Consider the following 21,062-nt stretch of genomic DNA (forward strand, 5'->3'; position numbering starts at 1 on the left):
CTATTCTATTCTACTCTACTTTATTCTTTTCGACTCAACTTCATTCTATATTCTGTCTGTTCTATTCTTTTATATTCAATTATGCTTTGTCCTTTTCTGTTCTATTCTGCTTTTTCCTGTTTGATTTTATTCTACTCTACTCTGTCCCATTATTCTTTCCTACTCAAATTCTCCAATATTCTGTCTAATTTAATTCTATTCTATTCTACTCTACCCCTTCCCATTATTCTTTTTGACTCAGCTTCATCCAATATTCTGTCTGTTCTATTCTTTTCTATTCTATTATGCTTTGTCCTTTTCTGTTCTATTCTGATTTTTCCTGTTTGATTCTATTCTACTCTACTTTGTCCCATTATTCTTTTCTACTCTGTCCAATATTCTGTCAGTTTTTTTTTCATTCTAGTCGGTTCAATTTAATTCTATTAAGTTCAATCTATTTTATACTATTATCTTCTGCATTATTCTGTTTATTTCAATTATATTTCCAACTATTCTATTCTATTCTGTTCTGTCCTATTCTATTCTATTCTGTTCTGTCCTATTCTATTCTATTCTGTTCTATTCTGCTCTGTCCTATTCTATTCTATTACTGTTAGTGTTGTTATTGTTAACTTAAACTAAAACTACTGAGAGTTTTTGTTATATTGGAATGAAACAGAAATAAAATGTAAATATTAAATGAAAAAGTTAAAGTTAAGGAAAAAACTAAAATTGGCTACTAACACGTTTAAGCTGAAGTACTAAAATTACTAAAATTAAAACTAAAAAAAAATTAAAGCTAAATAGAAATATTTAATAATATAATAAAATGTAATAATATAATACAAATTATTACATAAAGCACATAAACATTTAAAAAAAAAAAATGATTAAAACATTTTTTGTGATTCATGTGTTGGTTCTCATCCTCTAGGCAATGATCTACAATAAAATACTGCGTCTCTCCACTTCAAACATGTCCATGGGAGAGATGACGCTCGGACAGATCAACAATCTTGTTGCCATAGAAACTAATCAGCTCATGTGGTTTCTCTTCTTATGCCCCAACCTGTGGGCCATGCCAGTTCAGGTATATCATAGCGAAAACACTTCTGAAGCAGATAAATCAACAGCATCTGTGTCCCTAAACAAAAAAAATATCTTATTTCTGTTCATAGATAATTATGGGAGTCATCCTGCTATATTATTTGTTGGGTGACAGCGCGTTGATAGGGGCTGGTGTCATTTTGCTGCTGGCCCCGGTTCAGTACCTCATTGCTACCAAGTTGGCAGACACACAGAAGAGCACGCTGGTAAGCTTTACTTACACCTTTGTGCATGTGCATGTGCGTGTTGTCAACACACCAACAAGTTCATGTTTGAGACTTCGAAATATTTTCTCAGGACTACTCGACAGACCGTCTTAAAAAGACAACAGAGATCTTGAAAGGAATAAAGCTGCTGAAGCTCTACGCATGGGAGAACATCTTCTGTGACCGTGTGGAAGATACCCGAGGAAAAGAGCTGACCAGTCTCAAGACTTTTGCCCTCTACACATCAATGTCTAGTATGAGAAGCTCCACCTTCACATAAGCCCCTCCCCTTGTTATTACCCCACCCCCAACATAACTTTCTGAATCAGAGCTATTTGGTTCTAATAGCTGAGAGTTTGTTTGTTAGAAAATAGTTCTGTCCCTCTTTATCTCCACAGTATTTATGAATGCCGCCATCCCCATTGCTGCAGTTTTGGCGGTAAGAGATGAATCATTACAATCATTTCAATCAGTTGTATTTTATCCACCATGTAGACCATATGTTATCTTCTTGTTCTTGTAGACCTTTGTCACACATGCCTATATTGAAGAGGTCAGGCTCAGTCCAGCCAAGGCGTTTGCCTCTTTGGCTCTATTCCACATTTTGGTCACGCCACTCTTCCTGTTGTCCACGGTGGTCAGGTTTGCCGTCAAGGCCCTTGTTAGGTATGTCACTAAACTAAACTAGTAATCCATCTCCAGCATTACTTCATGTTGGCTTCTCTGTAAGGATTTGATCGCTCATCTGATTAATATTTGCAGTGTACAGAAGCTCAGCGAGTTCCTGCAAAGTGATGAGATTGGAGATGACAGCTGGAGAAATGGAGATATGTCCATGTCTCTAGAGGTTGGAAAGAAATACAAATACCATGGGGATGTGAGTGCTCACACGCAAATTTACACCTTAATGGTGTGGTCACATTTGCCTTTTTTGGCAAAATTTTGCAGGCTAAATCCAGTCATTTTGAATAGAAATCCATGTGATTGGGAATTTCACATAAGGGTGAAAGATGGTCAAGTTGGTCAACATGCCGAATTGTGACTTGAACCCATTAATCCAGTTGCTAAATCTACCAATGTTTGCGAATTATCGCATCTGAAATCCTGTCATTCAACAGGAATCCATGTGATCTGGAATTTCGTGATTTCAATACGCAGATTTCGCAACAGGTTCAAGTTGGTCACGCAGATTCGCCACGTTGACCAACAGAAAGCAGATTGCGTGAGCTGTGCTTCATACATCGCTATTGACTATAGACAGTTGACCTTTTTTGCCTGCAAAATTTTGCTAATGTGACTGCACCTTAACACATTTTGCAATACTCAAACAATTCCAAGCCTTGACGTTCAGCAGAGCTTTATGAGGAACAAGGAGCACTTCAGGAAGAAATAAGATGCTCTTAGAGGAACTGTTGCTGATATTTGTCTATTTGGGTGATGTGGGACACCGAAACTAGCTGAGTTGCAATGATAATCTCAATTTTGTATTCTTTAGTTCTCTGGAAAGCGTTTTGTAATATATCTGGCCTCAGAGTAGCTTTTTCTGAAGTTTAAAAATGGATAGAATGTTCTTGGATCAGTCTTAGGGGAGAAATATTATATGTTGATTATCTGGGACATGTCCTGCCCTGTAACTGAACAAGAGAAACAAATGATTATTAATGTTCATAACTTATTATCTCACTGGATTTTTTCACCAAACACTGAGAACATACTAGATAGGTGGCCAAAACTGTACATTTGGGTTAGCAAAATAATAATAATAATAAATTAAATTAAATAATTATATTAAAAATGTATTTTAATGTAAAATACATTTTTTAACATTCCTGCTAAAAATGCAGGGGTGTTTTCAGTGGCTTTTAGCATGTTGCAGTTGCTAGGGCATTTCTGTGTGATTGATTAATATTTTAATTTACGTATGTAAGGATATTTTTAATACATTTTATTGTCTGCCAGCTGAAAATCCTAAATTTGATAGCTCAGAAAAATAATAGAACAGTTCTCCTCAACAAGCTACACAATTTAACATAATTTTTTTTCATTTCATTACATAATTTCAACACTTGAGTTTCTCACTTAGTTAAATAACCAGGGACGGTTTTATAAGTAGAGAGACTGAAGTCAATTGTGGCATCAAATATTTTCAAAGCTCTTGTATTTGTGTCTGTAAACTAAGTATACATAAAAACATTGATTCAAACTGAGATAAACTTGATGTAATAACAGACCTTATGACCTCCAATAACAGCAAACATGAGACTCCACACAGTCATGTTTATGGGGCTGAAATGGGAGCCGGTCATTCCTTAGCCAAACCGAGATGTCATAAATGTGTTGAAGAGAAGCTTCTCTCTCTGGTCAGTGCAGTGGCCCTCAGCTGTTCTCTAAAAGAGGGACAGAACTATTAACTACCCGTCCCCAGAGAGGAGGAGAGCAAGGGGTGAAGGAAAGGGAGGGAACAAGAGATTAAGGTTAAGGATGGAAATATATACTGTGACAGGAAGAAGAAGGAAGGGGGTCCAGGAAAGGAAATAGTGTTAAGCTGGGAAAATGGCTTGGCTAGATGCAAGCGAGAACTTATGTTCCTTGTTTTAGATCATGACAGCAGCTTTTGAGAGTCATATGATGTTTGCTGACCCAAAATGACAATTCTGTCATTATTTACTCACCCTCATGTTTTTGGAAACCCATGTGCTGTCATTTTTTCACTGAAAGTAAAAGTAGAAATGTGATCTGCTCCATTATTTTGAGTCGTTTTGACCCAGAAAACACATTTTAAATTGTATGTTTTCTAATTATTTACTTATGTTTCTACTGAAAAAACAGTCTCAAGATATAATCATTTAAATGGTGGCTGACATAAATATTCAGAGGTTACTCTTCTGCCACAAATCGATGCATATGTTGGTCTGCCGAAAGCTAGTTGTATATATATCTGTATATATATATCATCTATTATATATATATATATATATATATATATATATATATATATCATCTATATATATATATATATATATATATATATATATATATATATATATATATATATATATATATATATATATATATATATATATATATATATAAACAATTATTAATAATTATAAAAAGAGCATATATTTAACAATGTAATATTTACAATTTTAGTGATATGCTTTATTATAGCACAATAGGTTTCTGGTGATCTGTCACACTACATTAAAGAGCTCTGAAAAGACATTTACTGACTGAATTTTGTAATGAAATCATATTTGAAGAATCTGTTCAATACAGTGACCAGAAGCTGTAAAACATCCCAAAATCTGTATTTTTCTCTTTATCATTGTATAGACAAAGGCGATCAACAGGAAGGGGCGTTATCGTATGGATAACTACGAGCAGCCAATGCGCAGGCAGCTGCGGCCCACAGAGACCGAAGATGTCGCCGTACAGGTCAGACGTCACTATCCTCGCCAGCACTGATTCTCAGGCACTTCTCACTCACAGACCACGTGCTAAAGTTCATTAAGAGAGCTCAGGATCTGCACGTTCTCATCCAGATGCCAGTAACCTTTAAGTCACGGCCAATAAGTTGTTTTACTCATACTATGCTTGAGGAAGTGTTCAAACCACATTTTTTTTTCAACACACACACAGAGGGGTTTTTTTTTCTGAGCATTTTCCATCTTTCTCAGCTGGTTTAAAACACTCCATATGGAGTTTGTGATAGTTTCTCAGACATGGTGGTTTGGGTTCAGCTTCCCTCTGAGTGCAGTTTGGGATTCTCACGAGAAGAAAAACCAGGACTAAAAATCAGAAGGACATTAATTTAAGTGTTTATTTTTTTTGGTTTCGCCTCTGTCTCTCAGTCCCCGGAGGGTCCACTTCCTTTACCATCCCTCTGGACTAGGGGTGGGAATCGTAAATGTAATGATTCTGGTTGTGATTCTGATTCGACTTAATGATTCGGATTCTTTAACAACTGCATTAATTAACACTCAACTAAGTAACTACAATAAAAAAATAAAATAACAAAAGGTAAATGAAGATTCTAATGCGTTGTTGATTATTATGACTTCTAAAGTAGTTCTAATGCATATATATATATATATATATATATATATATATATATATATATATATATATATATATATATATATATATATATATATATATATATATATATATACATAAAAGGAAGAATGAGGGCTTTGTAAAACTGTTAAATGGTTCCAATTTTGGAATCATAAACTTAATGACACTGGTTCTTATGTAACAAGTCAATTATATTTACACATACATACATACACATCCTCATGGATTCTCCCACAGTGACCTACTGTCACATCCGCTCACTTTGTTATGAATATGGCCTAATCTACTCTGACATTTACACTCCTTCACTTCAGTCATTCCCAACCATTACTCCCATTTTACCCTCTCTCTCTCTCGCTCTCTTGTTCTCACAGATGTTTTTGATTGTTCAGCGTTCTCCCATTTCCCAGTATGCTCTTCTGGTCTACTGTGCTGCTTTGATGGATGGGAGTGTTATCATTATTGTAAATAAACATTTGGAAAATAGAATTCAGAACACATCCAGAAGATGTAAAAGTGACAGAAGTAGCTTGTACGGGCAGAGATGAAAAGATCATATCGCATGCGGTTCTGTTTGTTTCCATCACACTAAACCCCTTGGTTTTTGTTTTTATATTTGTTATTGCCATATGTCTCATTCAGGTGAATGATGGTTTCTTCACATGGGGAAGCAACTTGTCGACGTTGTCGGATATCAACATCCGAATCCCTACAGGTACACACCATTTACTGCTAATCTAGTAAACCATTTACTACTTATCTATCTATCTATATATCATACTTAAAGTTTAACATGGTGTATTCATTTGCTTATTTATCTACCAGGAACAATACATTAATGAAGATCACAATGTGATGTGATATAAACCAAAATTATCCAAAATGGCTCCTTATTATTGGCAGGTTTATGTTTAAAAGATAGCCCTACACCAAATAAAAATAAATCAAAATATTGAAAATACTAATTCTTAATATGTAATGTCTTGGCTCAAGTTTAGTGTTCTGTTTTAGTGGTTTGATAGCCTCCTTAAATTGAGCTGAGCACTAATTAGATGTTGCCAACTAAACAGATGGGCAACGCTGCTACCTGCTGTAGTCCTTCCCATCTACCACTGACTGTGGACATCCAGAAAACCTGTCCATAAGGGCAAAACCTGTTCATATTAAACTGTGATTAACCTTCATCTTGTTTCCCTCTTCAGGTCAGCTGACCATGATTGTGGGCCAGGTGGGTTGTGGGAAATCATCCCTGCTATTGGCTATGCTGGGGGAGATGCAAACGATCAGTGGAAAAGTCTTCTGGAGCAAGTGAGAATTTAAGAATTTGCATAATATAATACTTTGACGTGTACTGATGTAATACTTTTAAGAACATTATGGAGCTTGCGACTTGCATTAAAGCTCAACGGGGCCAAATTCCTGTCTGTTGTGATCCCCTAAAGCAGCTGAAAGTTTGTGTTTATGTAGCAGAAAACAGGGGAGTCCATCTGCACGCCAGACTCATCAGATGCTAATCAAAGTCTTCATCTGTACAAACACACATGCACAGAAATATCCCACTGTGCATTGCATCCGCTATTATTATGATGTATGTACCATGGTGTACATACACAGATGTGTGTGAGGACTGTCTTACTCCTTGTGTGTTAGTGTATGTGTGTCTTACTCTATTCATAATTCATTACACTGGCTCTTTGCATTTCTTCTATCTTTCTTCTGTCATTTTCTCCCACATGTCATTCTGTCCTCTGCTTTATCAGCACACAAGGGAAATGCTTTTCTTTCCTGTGAATATCTCCATCTCCATGCTGGAGATGGTCTCTGATTAGCATTTGTAAGCAAAGCCAAGCAGATTCACATGCTAAATATATATACATTTACAGTTGCTCCGAAATAATATTTACATAAGTCACATTTTAAAATGTAAATTGCATTAGATAACTAAACGCTAAACCATCTAAATGCTTTTGCATCTGCAAATAAATTATGCTAGACGTTTTCTCAGAACTAAGTTTTCTAGCCTGGTAATAATGCAGTGGTTCTCAAATTATTTAAAATGCTAAAAATCAGGATGGAAAGTGAAATCAGATTCTTTTTCCCCTCTCGATAACTATTGTTTTTGATGTCTGTGCGAATAGGGTGCGCGAGGGTATGTAAAAACATACGTTGACAGAAAGGTAGGACATCGTATTATTCCATTCTGACCGAATATAAAGATTGGATGAACATTTTATGGTCCACCACCTTCCACAGACAATATATATTTATAAAAATACATTTAGACTGTTTAACATAGTGATTGCTATCAGGATATGAGATTTTCAGCCGGTATAACAAAAAAAGGTTTCTGTAGAGAATCATCTATTGCACCTTTAATAAAAAGTTTGAAAACAGGTGTTGTCATAATTATAGCAGAAATACCAGAGGAAATCTTAGTTTGTTTTGCCCCCCAAATATTTGAAATGTGTTTGTGCTGTTTAACTTTAAAATAAATGCTGTTTTCTTTGATATTTCATCATCCAATGCAATGGCATTAATACATTTTAAGTGTGGCTTACAGTAAAATAATAAAGAAAATTCGGTCAGCATTTACTCACCCTCATGTCATTCCAAACATTTTTAAATTTCTTCTGTGGAAATTTCCATACAATGAAAGTTAATGGGGCCCAGTGTTGTTTTGAACACCAATGACTTTTATTATATGGACAATTACAAAATTCTTATTTGGGGCCACTGTAATTGTAAAGCCAGTTTATATTTGCATGGAGGAAAACTTATTTGTTAAAGTGCCCATATTATGCTTTTTTTAAAGGTTAAAAAAACAACAACAAACGGCATCTTCTCAACATGTCAAGAACACAAACCAAACTCTTCCAGGCTACAACTACAGTGTTTGAGGGTCGGTCAAAGTAGACATTGGTTGAGGGCAGCCAATGAAGACCATTTGTGGGCATTATGCAAATTTGTTAAAAACCTACATGGGTTCATACAAGAAATAAGGCTGAAATAACTAACGACTCATTTCAGGAAGTTTAGAATAAGTTCTTTCATTTGGGAGACAATAACTCCTTTTATTGTGACCTTTGATCTTTGAAACTTTGCAGATCTTTTACATTCACAAACAGTTATATAACGCACTACATGAAATTTAATATCTGAAAAAGTATAATAGGGGCACTTTAAGACAGTTTGCGATATTGAATTAAATTGTATTTTGATCAGGCATCAATCACCTCTTTGTAAAGTCGTAATTTCAGTCTCTGTATTTCAGGCACTGCTGTCTTTGCGAACAGTGCAAAGAATCTTGGTCTTTTCCAGTTAGAGTTCTCTAATGACAATGACATTACTCTCCAACTGAAAATGTACTCTGTTGAGACCATTTATAGTTCAATATGTTACTCTTCACTTTCACCTCATGAGGAGAGTCTGTCAGTGTTTTTACAGAACATGTCCTGATGCACTAACTAACTCTGGTCACGTGTGTGTGTGTGTGTTTGTTTCTCTGTGTCCTCTTCCCCAATGGTGTGATAAATCAGGCAGCCTGATTGTGAGATACTCTTCGATGGGAACATAAGGTATTTCACCGGAGGTCTTCACATGCTCACATGCTACATAGCCACACAGTGACCTTTAAACCAACACATAAAATGGCCAGAATTAGTCAAATTCAGATGGCCAAAAGATTCTTGCTAAGTAGTAGTGTTGATGCTCTATAATGTCTTCTAACGTGGCTGACTTGCGACTTGCAGCGGACATGATACAGAGCTGTTTCATGAAGAACGGAGGTACCCGTTTGCAAACCCTTTCAGCAGATGTGCCCTCATCCCCCCTCATGCCTTCATTTACCAATACATTTATCCCTTTCTTTACATTTCTCTGGCTTGGATAAAATGGGTGTTGTTGTGAGATGTGTAGTGTAAAGTGTTTAAAAATGCTGGGAGTCTTGACCTCTTTTGGACACACTGGGGCTTTCTTGTACGGATATTGATTTCGGACAATATTTGGTTTAGTTACATCTGGACCCCAGAACAATTGATCTGTTTTGTCTAACAAGAGGAGGCCGTTCTCGATATCATGAGGTTTATTTTTGGTTTTGAAGAGATTTAAACCGCAATGTGAGATTTCAACACCTCTAGTGGTACCAATTGGAATTGTAAAAATAACTGTTTCCAAAACAGGTTTCCAATCTCACGCCATTGACTGAGTCACAACTTGCCATGTTGGCCAAACACAGCATTGTTGAAAAAGTAAAAACATTCATCGGCGTAAATTTCATCTAACAGTTGACAATAAACATCAAATTTCTCAAGAGCAGTTTTTGAAGAGGACACAGATAATACAGCCAAAATTGTACTTGCAAGGATATGTGTACTACTATTGTTAGTGCAGCATGAAGACCAGGATGTTGGAGTTTTCCAATTTTTTCCACCTTGCTTTTAAATCGCTTATAAATGCCTGTGTGGCCATGCGCATTTTACTTTCGCTTTCGACTTAGCAGCAATGCGGGGCTGGCTCTCATTCGGCTCACAGTGAATTGAGCAGACACATTCATTGCAACACAATTATTTAAGTATATATCATTATATTATTTACAATACACAGTGTGGTTTTTAATTATATTTTTAGGGGGGGACAACACTCAGATGGGGTGGGTCCTGACCCCCCCACGATTTACGCCTATGAAAAAATCACATTTTTACAGAAATAGCTTACTTATAACAGTCTCTGACTACGAAAGGACAGAAGAAAATATTATAAAACACACATCAGCTCTCATAGTGAAGGGCTCCCTGCATTTACTCTGTAGCTTTAATCTCATCATTAACCAGGTTTTTCCTTCATTTCATAGCAGAAACATTAGTGTTTGCTGTGATGGCAAGCTGAGTGTGTTTATCCACATTCCCAGCTTATCAGTTCTTTCCTTCTTCCGCTCTTTCTCGCCCTGTCATGGCTCAGTAAAAACAGGTACTCTGTGGCCTATGCAACGCAGAAGTCATGGCTGCTGAACGCCACCGTAGAGGAAAACATCACGTTTGGAAGTCCTTTCAATAAGCAAAGGTGAGGTCAAAAGATCTCAAAACATCACTGTAGAAAATGCCAACAACTTTTTTGTTAGCAATTTTACTAATTACAATAATTTCTGTCATCTCTACTTGACCATAACGCTATTTTTTCATAATTAAAGTCAACATAAAATTGAAATTGACACTATTTACTTTCTTATTGTGAATGATTCATCTGTGTATATTTTCTCCCCAAATTGTCTTCATAAATTCTTTAATCAAAATAATAGCTTGCTTTTCTTTTGAAATGACATCACTTAGGTCATGTGGGATATTAGTTTCATTGTTTGCATCAATAGAACATTCGTTTTAACTAAGTTGTGCATGACACAACATTCCCCTAACATTCCCTTAACCTTTCAGCAACCATGATCTAACATTACATAACTGTTTTAGCATTCTGATACAGAATGCCTACTTTTCACCATCCAATTAACCCCTAATGATTAAAATCAAGTCCTAGTTTAAATTTTTTTCTCATCAAATATCCCTTTTCAATCAGAAACTTACAGGGAAGCCTAGTACTTCAAAGCTTTACTGTAGAAAATGCCATTATGCTAGAACAGCATCTTTGTTTATTTATTTATTTATTTTTTTACTTGATTTTATGAGTTTCAATTTGAATTTGTTCATCATAAAGTCTTAAAAACTGACCTTATTTACTTTCTTAAAGCATGTATCTGCATTGTGAACAGTTCATTGGTGCACATTTTTCCTTAAAAAAGGTATTGTTTCTGTAATCAAAATAATAATTTGAAATTATGTCACTTAGGCCGTATGGGATATTAGTTTTTGTTGTGTGCCTCAACAGAACCCCCAACGTTCCCCTAACACCACTTTAACTTAAAATATGTCATATCACAGAAATAAAAGTGGTCGTGAATGGAGATTAACATTGACTTTAAAGTCAAAATGATTGAAAAAAATGTTGTGAACTTGCCATTGTGCCTTGTAGCCTTAACAGCACTTTGATTTTAAATCAGTCAGCACATACACTGACATTTTCAAGTGGGTTGATTTTTTTTTACAGCGTTCAGGGCTAGACCTCAACTAAAATAAAACTCCCTGTGGAAACTCCAGGTCATGACATGGTTCATTTCCACTCCCTAGAGATCTCATGTTCAAGAATCCTACTTGGTTTGGTTTTTGAGGAAACATTCTTATATTTTTAAACTCTAAATCTATTGGACAGATACAAAGAGGTGATTGATGCCTGCTCGCTTCAACCAGATATCGACCTCCTTCCTTTTGGAGACCAGACTGAAATCGGAGAGCGGGTAAGAGAGGACAGCTCACTGTGTCTGGGCTTGAGACCAGCTCTCTGACCTCAGCTGCTGTGATACTAATCAAATAAAAACTTGTTATTGAGACTACCATGATGTTAAACTATGTCATCAGAATCAAAAGTGTTTAATTTGTGTTTGTGTGTTGTAATCCTACAGGGTATTAATCTCAGTGGTGGTCAGAGACAACGGATCTGTGTGGCCAGAGCTCTGTACCAGAACACCAACATTGTTTTCCTGGTAGGAACCAACTTTTCCAATACAGATAACTTCTACCTCCACCCTCTACAAGTGATATGCCACACGTCTGAGATGTTATGAATGACTACAGCTTTTAATTCAATCTCAAAGGTACTCCCAGAAGAGATTTCTAAACTGACACATGATAGCACAGGGTACGTTGTGGCAGCAATAGCAGAAAACACAGTTATGTGCAGGGCTGTTATTGGATTACTGTACATAACTACACACCCTTCTGGACAGGATCATGAATTCATCTCGTTCCAATTACCATTCCTTGGAATGACGTTATGTCTCACATCCTAGAGAGTCAATGGGGCTGATTTAGTGGCATTTTGGGTCAATTGGGAAGTGATTTAAGCAAATTTAAAGAGTTTATAATTTCTATTCAATTAATTACTCTCTGTTAATATAATTTTCAGTATTTATGCTCTTAAAAAAAGGTTCTTTATTGGCATCTATGGTTCCGTAAAGAACCTTTAACATCCATGGAACCTTGCTAAAAGGTTCTTTATATTGGGAAAATGTTCTTTAAATGTTAAATTGTTTTTCACACTAAAACAAAATGGTTCTTTTAAGAACCATTCTTTTAAGGTTCGTTGAAAGGTTCTTTGGGGGACTCAAAATAGAAAATTCCCTTTTGGCACCTTTATTTTTAATTGTGTAGCGTTGTCTCAAGTTGAAACAAACATCAAGAAAAGCTGAATTAACCCAGGTTTCCTATATTAAATAAGGGTTCCTAAATATCTAGATCTGTTTCTGCAGTCTCAAATTGAATTGAAGTTGAGTTAACATGGTTTGGGTTTGCTTACCTATAGGATGACCCATTCTCTGCCCTGGACATCCACCTCAGTGATCATCTGATGCAAGAAGGGATACTCAAGTTCCTTCAGGATGACAAACGGACGGTGGTCTTGGTCACTCATAAGCTGCAGTACCTTATCCATGCTGACTGGGTAACTACTTGGGTTTCTTTGCTGACTGATGATCTTGAACATTTCAAGGCTGGTTTTTCATGATACTCTGAAAGAGGGGAATGTTTTATTGAATTAAAGATTAAATAATTGCTGTCAGTAAGACAATAATCCAAAACAAATGGCTTTAAGACTCTGTCTTACTTTCTCTGTGTGGTAGATAATAGCCATGAAGGACGGTTCAGTGCTGAGAGAGGGAACATTAAAGGATATCCAGACTCATGATGTGGAACTCTATGAACACTGGAAGACCCTGATGAACAGACAAGACCAAGAGCTTGAAAAGGTCCTTCCCCTTTAAATCAATCATTTTCATCAATGAAATTTTTTAAGGTTTGTTGGGTTGATTATTATTAAAAGGGCAAAAATCTGGGCAAAAGTAATATAGTGTATTCCAACCTTCAAACAACTGTAAAAAAAAATAATAATTGAAGAAGGTTTTGAAAAAGTTGCGTTTCTATTTCTTTGCTTTAGGAGACCGAACTGGAGAGTCAGACCACTCTGGAGAGGAAGACCCTGAGGAGAGCATTCTATTCCAGAGAGGCGAAGAACCAGATTGACGATGAGGATGAAGGTACATGTTTGTCAACATTTCAGCACAACCTTTCCTTCTTTCTTTTGGAATAACATGTCTTGGACACCTTCTTTTTTTCCATTCCATAGAGGAGGAGGTGGAGGAGGATGATGACGACAACATGTCCACCACAACCAGCCGCCGTTCTAAGATCCCATGGAAGATGTGCTGCCGTTACCTTTCCTCAGGTGGCTTCCTCATGGTCTTTCTGATGGTGTCGTCCAAGTTGGCCAAGCACTCAGTTATGGTGGCCATTGACTATTGGCTAGCAGCTTGGACGTCCTTAAACCCGAATAACCAAAGCCTTGCCGATTCGTTTGTCAACACAACCAATTACACAAAGAACTATGATGCCACACAGATCGCAGAGGTGACAAATAACTTCAGAAATGTTATCTTTCATATTCTACTTTGTAGTTATACTGAAGTGGATCTCTTTGCATGTTTTACAGCATCGTTCCCACGTGCCAGTGTTTATTATCCTGTGCGGGGCTGGGATAGCACTCTGCCTTATCACTTCCTTAACTGTAGAGTTTCTAGGAGTAGCTGCAGCTACAAACCTCCATCACAACCTCCTCAACAAGATCATTCATGCTCCTATTAGGTACTTGCTCATTATTATAAACCTTACTCTTATTTGAGGGGAACACAATATCTGATATCGACTCAACCAGGAATGTCATTATAAAATATTATTTTACACCTTTGTTAGATTCTTTGATGTCACACCACTTGGACAAATCCTGAACCGTTTCTCAGCGGACACCAACATCATTGATCAGGTGAGAGAAAGATAGACAGAAAGAGATTTGTTTGAAGTGTCAAGTACGTCTCTTTCATTTTAAGCCTATTGAGACAAGCCTTGGGTTTCCACACAAACTTGTGACCTTCGTGCTGTGGTAGCCAACATTATTGTATTAATGAGATGAGGAATCTGGCGTATATGTGCTAATGTGTGACTTTTTCGTTCTCTCTCCACAGCACATTCCCCCAACACTAGAGTCTCTCACTCGCTCCACTCTACTCTGTCTCTCGGCAATTGGAGTCATTGCTTTTGTCACCCCTGCTTTCCTCATCGCACTGGTGCCCCTCGCTGTAGCCTTCTATTTCATCCAGAAGTACTTCCGGGTTGCTTCCAAGTTAGTAGTCCACTGAACAATGAAAATACTCAAAAAACTCTTTGGCAGAACTTAATTCAATCATGGACAGTGGTTCCACAGGTTGGAAACATGTTATCTCTACTTTGTATAGGATACATTAGAATTGAGTTAACCCAACTCAACTTAGACATGTCATAATAACTTGACTGAATAAAGTCCATTAAAGGTACTATAGAGGATGTTTTGTTTTATACATTTTTGCAATATTACTTGAAATTGTCTTTACTAATTGATAAAAGACTATTTATTAGGTGCACTGAAAGGAATAATATTAATATACATCATCTGTGCACGAGGTAGGGCCTTAAAAACATTAGCCAATCGTTTGTGTGATCATCACGTAAATGATTGGCCCTCTGGCTTGTTGATCACTGCCGTGACGTTCCTTGTGCGAGACGTGCACGGCAGCGCGCTCCAGTAACTTTCCACACTCCACAGGCGCCGCATGCAATGTTTTTGTCAGGAGACAGGAGTAACAACTGCAGATTATGAGTTACCTGCGGTGAGTCCGACATAATGAATCCACTAACACGATACAGCGAATGCCGGTGGTAAACACTCGTGTTCCAATACTCGTGCACGAGTTTTGGGAGGCGTTCCCTCGAAATGAGCTGTGAAGGAGGGGGGTTGTTCTGCGCTCATTTCAAAAACTCACTAACAGTCTTTGGTTTCTCAGTCGACGAAAAGATCCTCTTTAGTACCTTTAATCAAAATGTCATAACATGGTCTTCTGGTGACGAATGATGGACTTTTCCAATCATTTAGTTAACTCAAACCCCGCCCCTTTCTTACAATCGACACCAAGCTCACATTCATTTTTGACTGCAACGCCCACATCTCAAAATCCAATCAACAATCAATAAATTGAACCCTGCTCCACATTTTTCCTTTTTTCACAGTCTGCTACACTCAGGTGTTCATCACCAGATGGAAAAAATGGCTTTTGCTGCTTTTGCATTATCTTGTTAGCATGTTCTCAACCCCCTTGGAAACCCCCTTAAAAACACCAGTATATCAGAAACTGCTTTAAATACCAATGTATCAACAATACCAATACTCTCCCAGTCCTGTGCAATGTATGATGGCAAGTGAAACGGCTGTTTCCAAGTTTCTACAATGCTATTTTAACAAAAATAATTTTAACTAAACCAACTAGCTCCAAGACCAGTCACAGCATATCATTAGATTCAAGGAAAATAATAAATAAAATAATAAAATTAATCCCATAAACATTGTAAATGATGCAACTAAATCTAACATATTTTCTCTTCATGCACTAACACTGCAACATTGCATGTCAAGTAACTACCTTGTTACAAAACAACATTGTCTGTAGTGTTGTACTTCACCTGAAATTTGACTATTATCACAGTGTTACAGAAGCATTATTCCATTGTTTAGCAAGCTTGGAGCTCATGATAGTTCTGTCTTGCAAAGTTTATACAGTAATCGTTAAAATCAGATTTTGAAAGACATTTTCACTTCCAGAACCCGACTAATCTCTTTTGACTCTCTGTCTGCTGTTTTTTTCTTTTTCTCCTTCAGAGATCTACAAGATCTCGATGACTCCACTCAACTGCCCCTTCTCTGTCATTTCTCTGAGACTGCAGAAGGCCTCACCACCATTCGAGCATTCAGGTCAGTGAATCTAGATTTTTCTGAGAGCACATGGCTGTTTAAATAACTCTTTCTCTCTGAATCCCTAACTGGATGCACAACTAAGCAGTTGCAAATGAGTGACAACAGCCATGATACAAAGCCATTTTTGTGTGGTATCAGCCATGCAGGATTGATGCAGTCTCAGTGGCTCCAGGCCATTTCTTATATACACATGGTGCACATTCAACCATCTTTGACTTTAAGTAATCCGACAATAAACATTAAAAGATTAAGCTTTCATCTCCTCTGTCAAGTCTCCAGAGTGTTTACATGAATTAATTGAACACTCTCATCCTTCACAGCTGTGTTACTGTTTAGCTGTAGTCGGTCACGGCTCTGTATCACGTACTAAATGGTTTTGACTCACATAGTAGAAGGTCTCTGTTTTCAGGCATGAGGCTCGCTTTAAGCAACGCATGTTGGAGCTAACTGACACCAACAACACAGCCTACCTATTTCTCTCTGCTGCCAACCGGTGGCTGGAGGTCAGAACTGTAAGTAAAGTTCCACATGCTAATGATCGTCTTGAGTTTTTATAGATTTCAGAGGTGTTGAATCTAAAGATAGAAATATTAGGGATATCAAAAGTACCAAGTTGATACTAAAACACTACCAGTCATCTTGCCGAATATATAAATTAAATCACATTCAACAAATGAGCGTAAATGAAAGCAAAATAAGAAACGGAACACAAAAACAACAACAACAAAAAGACTTTACTTGAATAATTACAACCTGAAAAAATGTAGGCAGCAATGTAGCAATATCAACAATCTCACGACAATTCGTAACTATTGTACGTTTTGGCGAGTTGGTTGCTAATTCATATGAATTCATATGATCCCATTCGTATGTTTTCGGACAATCTGCTTACACCCACTGAGGGTTAGATTTTGGGGTGGAGCTTCATGCTTTTTTTCCTAAAAATAGTATGTTTTTGTACGAATCACGTCATATGAGTTCATGTAAAATCGCCACCTTATAAAATAGTTACGTTTTCTCATGCGATCGGTTTGGAAATACTTTTGTTTTAGTTTAATATAACTTTTTTAATTAACTTTTCAAATAAAGAAGCGTGTGCAATAGCACATTAGTATCAAAATTGGTGCAGAGAACTATAACATTTAATTAACAGTATTGCTATCAACTAGTAAAACTGTGGTATCTTAAAAACCTATAATACCATTTTGTATTTTCCTCTCAGGATTATCTGGGTGCTGTGATTGTCCTCACTGCAGCAGTGGCAGCTATCTGGACCTCATCAGAGTCCAGTCTGGTTGGACTGGGTCTAACGTATGCCCTCACTGTGAGTTTAAACACAGCTTTACTGAATTTATAGCATGCAAAAGTGGTCATCAGGTTCATCTCAGTGATTTAAAAAAACACTTAAAGTCTTCAACGTGCTTTTAAGGTGACAAACTACCTGAACTGGGTGGTGAGGAATCTGGCAGACCTGGAGGTCCAGATGGCTGCAGTAAAGAAGGTCAACAGCTTCCTGAGCACAGAATCTGAGAACTATGAAGGATCCATGGGTAATAAATCTTTTTCTGACACATTTATTTTTCTACTAAAAATATTTTAATGATAATCCAGAGTTTTATTTAGTCTCTAAATTAAGATTTAGACCTACAAGATAAAATCCCATATTTTCAGCTTCCTGGCGTTCGGAGCGCTGCTACAGTACATGTGCATTTCCTCACATTTCAGTGAACTGGGACAGAGCGACCTGACATAAACCACTGAGAGCATCACGAAAGGACATTTAGTACATCTAAACACTCGCCTCTAGAGACGAAGTGGGAAAGACCAGAGAAAAAGGAGTTTTAGCCATAGCCTGTTAGCGCCACTCTATCAATAGCTTATTCTCCATCTCCTTGTCAGTGACATAATGGAAAACTGAGCTGGATAGTGGTAGGCACGCGACAAAACTTTGACATTTGGACACCATATATAGCAGTGTTAATTGCAGCTTGTTAAAGTGCTCACTTGTAGTCTTCTGGGTTTTTGTTGCCATTGATGTATCACTGTTATGTCTACTTTCACTCTCCTCACATAAAGTCATGTGTGTCGGCACTTAATCCACTGACTGGGCAGAAAAGAACATTCTGTAGCTAACCATTCTGTAAACCAAATTCTATCCAGAAACATGCTTTACCACAATATTAAAGGGTTTATTTCCACTTAAAAAGGTTTTACGCCTAAAGACATAAATAGTACTTTTGAAATATTGTACACTCACATGAAGTTATGCCTTCAGACACATTCGGTGGCCCAGATAAGCTATATTAGTTTACATAAAGGAGTAACACTGTATTTTGATGGTCCCCTTTTGATATTCTGTTGACTATGGCCTAGTTTCACAGAGAGTGCTTAGATAAAAGGATTAGTTCACTTTAAAATGAAAATTACCCCATGATTTACTCACCCTCAAGCCATCCTAGGTGTATATCAATTTCTTCTTACAGACGAATACAATCAGAGTTATATTAATAATCACCTTTATGCTCCTAAGCTTTATAATGGTAGTGCACTGAAACCACCTGTTTGAAACTTTAAAAAAATCCATCCATCCATCCATCCATCCATCCATCATGAACGTACTCCACACGGCCCGGAGGGTTAATAAAGTCCTTCGTAAGTGAAGCAATGTTATTGTGTAAGAAAAATATACATATTTAACACGTTATAAAGTAAAATAACTAGCTTCCACCAGACCGTCTTCTGTATTCAACTTATGACTTTTTTGTAGGACGTAGCCTTAGCGGTCTGGTGTAAGCTATTTTGCTTTATAACTTGTTGAATATGGATATTTTGCTTACACAAACACATTAGAAGGCCTTTATTTACCTCCCCGAGCCATGTGGTGTATGTTTATGATGGATGGATGCACTTTCTTGAGTTTCAAACAGGTGGTTGCCATTATAAAGCTTAGGAGCATCAGGGTGATTATTAATATTACTCCGATTGTATTCGTCTGAAAGAAGAAAGTCGTACATCTAGGATGGTTTAAGGGTGAGTAAATCATGGGGTAATTTTCATTTTAATGTACTAATCCTTTAAGCCAGGATTAGGACATTTAAGTAACTTTTATAAACATGCCTTAGAAAAAAAAACATTACTTGTGTGCATCTTGAGACAAAACTATGGCTGTGACATATTTTAAGATATGTCAGTATATAATATAATAATATCTGCTAACACTTTATTTTGATTTGTCTCCCATCAGACATTCTACTCACTATACGTAACTTAGCAACTACATGTCTACTAACCCTAACCCCTAACCTTAAAGTATACTTCAGCCGTCCGCATTTCGCAATGGTCCACACACTGTCCGCATGTAGGTGCAATGTTATTTATAGTCAACTGAATATCTAAAGGGGACCATCAAAATAAAGTGATACCAAAGTTGGTATCCCTTTATGATGGCCGACATGTTGAGATCACCTGTCGGTTTTGCTATATTTTATCTTCTAATGGTTATAGCCAAGGACAATAAGAGTGCCTCAGGGATGACGCATTTTTGTAGGCAAAACCCGGAAGCGAGTTCGCATTTTTGGACTTCCGGTTCCAGCGCCGTAAAGTCTATGGGTTTTTTGAATGGGTTTTTGCTAAATCGCCTGAAATAAGGTCTGTGTTTAACAAAGCCTCTAAATACTTTCACGTTTTGATCTATGACATAAAACACACCAGTTATAACCCACTTGTGATTTTTTAAACTTTTACTGTGTCTTCAAATCGGCGGTTGCTAACAAATTGCTAAAAGGGACTACTTCCTTTGGCGGGGACTTTAGACGTCATTATTAAAAACGGGACATTTGGACAGCATTTCTCGTGAAAAAGTGGATAAGTATTCATAACAGCACAGACAGATCATAATCAGCGAGCATGTTTTTAAATAGAGTTGTTTTTTAAATACAGTTTGAGGAAGCTTGGTGGTGACGACGTTGATCCGCGATCATGGTGTGCTGTAGTCCGTTTATAGCCTACTGTTAGCCTTTTATATCTGATGACTTTATTTAGGCTTCAAAATCTATAAATGTTGTGTTAACTTGTAAAGATTATCTTGATAGACAAAACGTGTAAGTGACAACCCTTTGTTAAACACAGAGCTTATTTTCTGCGATTTTCCAAAAGTCTATGGGAAAAATGCATAGGGTTTCAACCGAGGGAACCCGTGCGCCGCTAACTTCCCGGTTGGCCTACAAAAACGCGTCATCCCTGGGGCACTCTATAACACAAGACGTGTCACTCGTATTTTTTTGAATGGGAGAAAGTGTAACGCTCAATATGGCGGAATAAGTCCCGCCTTCTAAATAAGAGCCAATTGCCGACTGGTAAAGTCATCGCGTCACTTCAGCGGCTGTTAGAATCACCGGTTTCTATAGAAACAGTCAGACGCGCACCTCCGAAGAGACACGCAGTTAGGTCTGCACATGCGCATTAGCTTGATTCAGCCTGAAAAATGGTTTTTTTGTCATTCAAGCGTTTAGAAACTAAATTTATGATCCGGTTGTTGTTAGATTTTATTGGTGATTTCAAATATGAAATTTAATCGTAAGGTTGGCGAACAGTTTTGGAGAATTTGATGTTTCCCCATTCAAAGAGATTGCATGATGCCCAGGATGCCCGAGAGGCGTTTCAAAGATGGCCGCCGAGTGAAATGACTTGTCTTAAAGGGACTTTGTTATAGCATGAGGACACTGGTATCAGTATTGATTATATGTAATGGTAACC

The 21,062-nt window shown here is 37.2% G+C and overlaps 1 protein-coding gene across 8 annotated transcripts in view; it reads left to right on the plus strand.

Annotated features, from left to right (window-relative positions):
* The window catches only part of abcc9 (ATP-binding cassette, sub-family C (CFTR/MRP), member 9), a 42,471-nt gene that overhangs the window by 10,793 nt on the left and 10,616 nt on the right, over positions 1 to 21,062 (plus strand). For 5 of the 8 annotated variants that reach the window (XM_067391857.1, XM_067391854.1, XM_067391850.1 and 2 more), the window contains exons 10-33: positions 914 to 1,069; positions 1,158 to 1,292; positions 1,384 to 1,546; positions 1,691 to 1,731; positions 1,816 to 1,958; positions 2,055 to 2,169; positions 4,629 to 4,730; positions 6,015 to 6,087; positions 6,575 to 6,680; positions 8,909 to 8,947; positions 10,329 to 10,430; positions 11,628 to 11,712; positions 11,878 to 11,958; positions 12,777 to 12,914; positions 13,093 to 13,218; positions 13,407 to 13,506; positions 13,596 to 13,876; positions 13,959 to 14,110; positions 14,219 to 14,288; positions 14,488 to 14,645; positions 16,212 to 16,304; positions 16,717 to 16,819; positions 17,530 to 17,631; positions 17,737 to 17,857. In XM_067391857.1, the coding sequence (XP_067247958.1) occupies positions 914 to 1,069; positions 1,158 to 1,292; positions 1,384 to 1,546; positions 1,691 to 1,731; positions 1,816 to 1,958; positions 2,055 to 2,169; positions 4,629 to 4,730; positions 6,015 to 6,087; positions 6,575 to 6,680; positions 8,909 to 8,947; positions 10,329 to 10,430; positions 11,628 to 11,712; positions 11,878 to 11,958; positions 12,777 to 12,914; positions 13,093 to 13,218; positions 13,407 to 13,506; positions 13,596 to 13,876; positions 13,959 to 14,110; positions 14,219 to 14,288; positions 14,488 to 14,645; positions 16,212 to 16,304; positions 16,717 to 16,819; positions 17,530 to 17,631; positions 17,737 to 17,857 (2,785 nt within the window). Of the gene's footprint in view, positions 1 to 913; positions 1,070 to 1,157; positions 1,293 to 1,383; positions 1,547 to 1,690; positions 1,732 to 1,815; positions 1,959 to 2,054; positions 2,170 to 4,628; positions 4,731 to 6,014; positions 6,088 to 6,574; positions 6,681 to 8,908; positions 8,948 to 9,121; positions 9,158 to 10,328; positions 10,431 to 11,627; positions 11,713 to 11,877; positions 11,959 to 12,776; positions 12,915 to 13,092; positions 13,219 to 13,406; positions 13,507 to 13,595; positions 13,877 to 13,958; positions 14,111 to 14,218; positions 14,289 to 14,487; positions 14,646 to 16,211; positions 16,305 to 16,716; positions 16,820 to 17,529; positions 17,632 to 17,736; positions 17,858 to 21,062 lie in introns of all 8 variants that reach the window. The other 3 variants (XM_067391855.1, XM_067391856.1, XM_067391858.1) reach the window with 2 other exon arrangements.

This window comes from Chanodichthys erythropterus, chromosome 8 (assembly GCF_024489055.1).
Source record: "Chanodichthys erythropterus isolate Z2021 chromosome 8, ASM2448905v1, whole genome shotgun sequence".
Taxonomy (NCBI): domain Eukaryota; kingdom Metazoa; phylum Chordata; class Actinopteri; order Cypriniformes; family Xenocyprididae; genus Chanodichthys; species Chanodichthys erythropterus.